At 49.9% G+C, this 5923-nt stretch overlaps 1 protein-coding gene across 1 annotated transcript; it reads right to left on the reverse strand.

Moving 5' to 3' along the window:
• Positions 1-221: 221 nt before the first annotated feature.
• Aldoc (aldolase C, fructose-bisphosphate) lies at positions 222-4965 on the reverse strand. The gene is made up of 9 exons (XM_013016354.1): positions 4846-4965; positions 3293-3416; positions 2959-3170; positions 2817-2871; positions 2561-2721; positions 2387-2470; positions 1977-2151; positions 825-1024; positions 222-698 (listed from the first exon to the last, which is right to left on the reverse strand). The coding sequence occupies exons 2-9, from the start codon at positions 3402-3404 to the stop codon at positions 603-605; spliced, it is 1095 nt and encodes a 364-aa protein (XP_012871808.1). The 5' UTR covers positions 3405-3416; positions 4846-4965; the 3' UTR covers positions 222-602.
• Positions 4966-5923: the final 958 nt, after the last annotated feature.

The following is a 5923-nucleotide window of genomic DNA, read 5'->3' on the forward strand; positions in this document are numbered from 1 at the left end:
CAAAATATGCCTTTAGGAGTTTCTCAAGTGCCTCCTATGTGGCAAACCCTAGAAGACTCACAGCTTCATCCCTGATGGGGTTATATACTCCCTCTTTAAACTTGAAGCCCAGCAAACCTCAGACTTCATCCTCTCACCTCTACGTGCAGAGGCCCCCAAGATAGAATCACCAGAGATCAGATGAGGGAAAGTGGGAATTTGATGGGTACAAACAGACAAAGTAGCATGTTTTGCTACCCTTTATTTGCTATATGGTATGTACTCAAGGCATAGGTCAGGGCTGATGTTACTTCCCTCTGACCCCCAGGCCAGCAAGGAGAGCCCAAGGAGAAGCGACACCATCATGAGGAAATCATGGGTGTTGACAGAAGCAGGGGGGAGACCCACACATCCTGTTCTGACTTCTAGCAAGTTCTCCTGCCCTCAGACATGAAGGACTCCATATTCTCCCATCCTATGGTCCCAGGTGCAGCAATGAGAGAGTGGAAAGGAATGGATGAAGGCATCTCTGATCTGCATGGCTATTTGGCTCTAGCTGTGACTAATAGGCAAAAGTGGGTGTACATGGCTGGGCCAAGGGCTGTGGTGTGAACTAAGCCACCTCAATATGCATGGTTGGCAATGTAGAGGGACTGTGCTGCTGCTCCACCATCTTCTCCACTGCCTTCATACTTGCCCTGGGCAGCAAGCCCATTCACCTAGAAAAGAGAAGAAGATTTAGGGCTGAGCCAGCCCACACATGTCAAACCTTGCCCAGGCTGTAACCTGAGTGCTCTCCCACCCAGCTATACCAACCACCACTACCACAACCTCTAGCTCCTAACCTCAGCCCGCTTGATGAACTCTTCAGTGGCAGCCTCAGCATTGTCCCTTTGCCCTCGCCAGGCATTCAGTGCAGAGGCCTGCAGGGCACGTCCATAGGAAAAGGTGAGGGCCCATGGCCGAGGAAGAGGGCATCGGTTGATGGCATTGAGGTTGAGCGATGCCTCCTCTTCACTCTGACCCCCAGACAGGAAGGTTACTCCTAGAGTGCAGGGAAGAAGATAAACTGATTACCCTCTGTTTTCCAAGGTAAATATTCCTTGAAGGCCATAGAGAATTCTTTTTTTTTTCTTGGTGCCAGTACTGGGGCTTGAACTCAGAGGTCTGGGTGTTATCCCTTAGCTTTTCCCCTCCAGGCTGTCATTCTACCACTTGAGCCACAACTGCACTTTTGGTGGTTTTTTGGTGGTTAACTGGAGATAATCTCACAGACTCCTGGGTGCCAGTGGCTCACCCCTGTAATCCTAGCTACTTAGGCGGCTGAGATTTGAGGATCGTGTTTGGAAGCCAGCCTGGGCAGGAAAGACTGTAAGACTTTTTTTTTATTATTGTGAAAATACTGTACAGAGGGGTTACAATTACATGGGCAAGATAATGAATATATTTCTTATCAAACATTGTAGCCTCCTCCTTTGTTTCCCCTTCCCATCCTCCTCCCACCCCCCCCCATGTAAGACTCTTATCTCCAATAAATCAGCAGAAAGCAAGATGTGAGCTGTGGGTCAAGTGAGAGAACTAGCCTTGAGTGAAAAAAATCAAGGGACAGCAGCACCCAGGCCCTGAGTTAAAGCTCCAGTATGAGTACTTTAAAAAAAAAAAGGAATCCTTGAGGTTGGGAATGTGCCTTAGTGGTAGAGTGCTTGCGTAGCATGCATGAAGCTCTGGGTTCAATTCCTCACTACCACATAAACAGAAAAAGCCAAAAGTGGTGGCTCAAGTGGTAGAGCACTAGCCTTGAACACAGAGAGGTTCAGAAACAGAGCCAGGCCCTGAATTCAAGCTCTAGGACTGGCAAAAAACAAAAACAAAAACTCAGATCTCAGCCTCCTGAGTAGCTAGGATGATAGATGTGAGATACTGGTGCCTGGCACAAGAAGAAACATGAAGAAGACAAGTCTTAGGAATAGGGGGCAGGTTAGAAAGCAGGGTAGTACCTGGGACAGCTGGGGGCACAGTGCGGCGCAGGGCAGTGACGGTGGCCATGGCGATCTCCTCTGGGCTATACTTGATGGGACAGGCATGGCCAGGAGTTACCATGTTGGGCTTGAGCAGGGTTCCCTCCAAGTACACATGATGATCACTCAGGGCCTTGTACACGGCAGCCAGGACCTGGAGATCAGAAGATATTAATGAAGGGCATAGGACCATTGCTTACTATTCTATGCTTATGTCTAGGTGGGGAGCGGGCATGGATTGTGAGAGTCCAGAACAAGCTCATTTTCCCAGGCCTAGGATCTGTGAAAGATGTTAGGGGAGAATGTTCCTGGATTTAAGCCAGGAAAATGGGGTACAGGTATCTCTCTGTCAGGCTGTCCCTGAAGAATGTGTCTGTGCCCAGATTTACCTTCTCTGTAACATACTGGCAACGTTTGAGGTCATGATCTCCATCAGGCAGGATCTCAGGCTCCACAATAGGCACAATGCCATTCTATGGGCAAGAGCAGAGTTGTTTGGGAAGGGTAGCAGATAGGGTAGGTCACAGGGCACCTGTCCGACCACCCAAACCTCCAAAACACACCTGTTGACAGATGCTGGCATAGCGGGCCAGCACATTGGCATTCTCCAGAATGGCCAGTGCTGAGGGTGTACGCTCACTGATTTTCAGCACACAGCGCCATTTGGCAAAGTCGGCACCATCCTTCTTGTACTGGGCACAGCGTTCTGAGAGCCCATCTAGCCCTGAAAGCATAGTGCCAGCCTCATCACCCTGCCCTTCTCTTGTCAGTACCAAATACTCTAACACCATGTGGTACAGAAGCCCACCCACCACATACCTTGAGTGGTAGTTTCTCCATTAGTCCCAGCAAGAGGCACGACACCCTTGTCAACCTGCAGGAGAAACAGAGAATCTCTTTGTCACCTCTCCTACACACACCCATTTCTATACCAAGCTGCTAGTAAGAGCCAAGGCTACACCTTGATGCCCACGACAATGCCCTTATCCTGGATGGTTCGGACAAAAGGGACACCGTTGTCATCTTTCTGGTAGAGAGTTTCATGGAAGAAGATGACCCCTCCAATGCACTTCTTCACACGGTCATCAGCGCTGAACAAGACCTGGCGGTATTGCCTGCGGTTCTCCTCCGTGTTCTCCACCCCAATTTGGCTCAGCCTCTTGGCCATGCTGCCTAGAGGCAAACAAAGTAGGGAAAGACTTGTTCCCTCGCCAAGACTCTGGCCACTGCTTACTACACACACACACACACACACACACACACACACACACCCCTCATAATAAGACCCTACCTACCTACAGACTCATCTGCAGCCAAAATGCCTTTGCCTGGGGCCACAATCCGAAGGGCAATGTCACACAACTCTTTCTTCTGCTCAGCAGAAAGGGCTGGATATGAGTGGGGCATGGTGACAGCTTTCTGGAATGAAGATATGATATGAAAGTTAGATCCCACCTGCTAACTCTTCTTCTTCTTCCTCCCCTGGCCACACAGGCTAAATCTTCTCCCACCCCCCTGCCATGAGGCTGGAAGTAGAGCAGAAGCCCTTGGCATGGGTCCTGGGCAACAAAGTGGCACCAATCTCACTGACAACTAGCAGGCTTAGGGCCTCATTTCCCATAACTCCTTTTGTCCCTAGTGGGCACCCTTCCCAGGCTTAGGAAAGATGCTGAACAGGGGTCAGGGAGATGGCAGTCTTGAAGCTACAGGTCTTCCTATAAAACTGCTATCCAATTGAGGATGCCAACTTTTCTTTCACTGCACTGAATTTCAATGCCAGGCATAAATCCTGGCATTTCCAGCTTCTTCAACAGGTCCCCTAGGAAAAATGCACTTATTTCCAACGCTTCAAAATGAGGCAAAAGTACTTGTGATTCATTGTCTCTTCACCTAGCTTCTAAAGGAAAAGCTCGGGACAAAGGGGGCAAGTTAAGGAAACACAAATATGAGCAATACCAGGCTGGTACTGTGACTTAGTGGTAGAGTGCTTAACATGCATGAAGCACTGCGTTCGATTTTTCAGAACCACATAAAACAGAAAAAGCCACAGGTGGCACTGTGGCTCAAGTAGTAGAGTGCTAGTCTTGAGCAAAAGAGGCTCGGGGACAGTGCTCAGGCCCTGAGTTCAAGCCTCAGGACTGACAAAAAAAAAAAATACAGGCACTACCTGTAAGCTTTGATAAGCTTTTCTTCTTAATACTGTAAACCTGGCTGCTTACTGACTACTCCCCACCCTTGTGTTGGGGGATCGCCCCAGTGAGGCTATAAAATGTGGAAGGGAAAGAGTGCCAGTTAGATGGGAAGATTAGGGAAAGGGATTGCACCAGTTCATCTCTGATGCCCAGAAACACTTCCCCTGGGTGCAAGAAGACATGGAAAATAAGAAGAGCTTAGACTCCCCACACCTCAGATATCCAGTGGAGGAGTCAGGAACAGAGATTCAAGGTTGAAATTAATGGGGAGAGAGCAAGGGATAGTGATGGTGATACAAACTAGCCAGTCAGAGGAAGGGACCTGAGGACCTGAAGACAGAGATGGCAAGAGCTGGAAGTTGTCTAGAAAGCACAGAAAACAGGCTGAGATTAAAATGGCCTAGGTAGGAAAGATGGACCCCAAGGAAATATCCAGGAGGTAGATTAAGTTGGGGGATTGGGAAAGCTGAGTTCCAGTCTGGAGAATTAGGAGGAAGGGGTAGAGTGGGAGAGAGTAAGCTATGGGCTTTTTCAAGTGACAGAAAGGAGAGAGGATGTTATGAGAAAGCAGAAAAGGGATGCTCCAGGAAACAGGGCAAGGGTGGCAGGGCGAGAGTCAAAAGAAGAAGCTGAGATGCCTTGCTCTGGGGCCTTACCTGTGGGCAGCCAGTTCCCAGCAGCAGCGAGTGGCAAGCGCAGCTCAGGATCAGGTTTGAGCAGCCGCAGCAGCTCAGCCCTGGCCCAGGGTAAATGAGGCTGCTGCTGCCGCAGAGCTACGTGACTCCATGGGGGGCGTGGCTAGAAGGGCCTCACCGTGGCCCCGCCCCTTCCCAGGACTGGTCTGGGGTAAGGCCACGCCCTCAGAGGCGGGGCAGTGAGGTGGAGTGACTCTCTGCCAGGACCCCAGGCCTATTAGGGACTGTTCCCCTGGGCCCCCCTTCCTGGAGCCTTGCCATCAGATCTCCAGAGGCAAGAAATGGCCCGACGTTGGTCTCTACCTCAATCGGCTTTGCCACATGCAGGGCATACAGCCTGGTCTGGTGGAGGAATTATCTAAACAGTAGGTAAAAACGACGTGGCGGTTGCCCCAACAATGCTGAAGTTCAAAGCATGGAGGAATGAACTGAGTAATGAACTGAGCTTCTTTATCATCAGCCCCATATTAATTTACCAGAGCCTACGCCTTAAGAAGGATGGAGAAAGTTAGAGAATAGAGACTATTCTGTCCGGCCCCCCCTCCCCGTCCCGCGCCCCAGGCCACCAGCCAGGGAACAGGCAGTCCAGTGCCCAGAGTATTTGGGGAAACAAGTAAAGGGAGGAAGGGCAGACAGCTCTGGTTCAGGATGTAGCAGGAAGTAGAGAGGGATATATGAAGGGTGACCTTGCTGGACGCTGGTGGCTCACGCCTATAATCCTAGCTATTCAGGAGGCTGAGATCTGAGGATCACGGTTCAAAGCCAACCCAGGCAGAAAAAGTCCGTGAGACTCTTATCTCAAATTAATCACTAGAAAACCGGAAGTGGTGTTGTGGCTCAAGTGGTAGAGGTCTCAGTCCCAGAGTTCAAGCCCCATGACTTACAGAAAAAAAAAGAAAAAAAAAAAGGAAGGGTGCCCAGGCCAAGGAGGCCAAGTTGACTCTTCTGATCTCACCTACCCTTTCCCACCCCTCACCTCTAATGGGGGGATAAAAGATTCAGTGAGCTTGAAGAAATGCATTAAATATACTTTATTTAA

Source organism: Dipodomys ordii, unplaced genomic scaffold (assembly GCF_000151885.1).
Source record: "Dipodomys ordii isolate 6190 unplaced genomic scaffold, Dord_2.0 Scaffold31, whole genome shotgun sequence".
Classification (NCBI taxonomy): Eukaryota; Metazoa; Chordata; class Mammalia; order Rodentia; family Heteromyidae; genus Dipodomys; species Dipodomys ordii.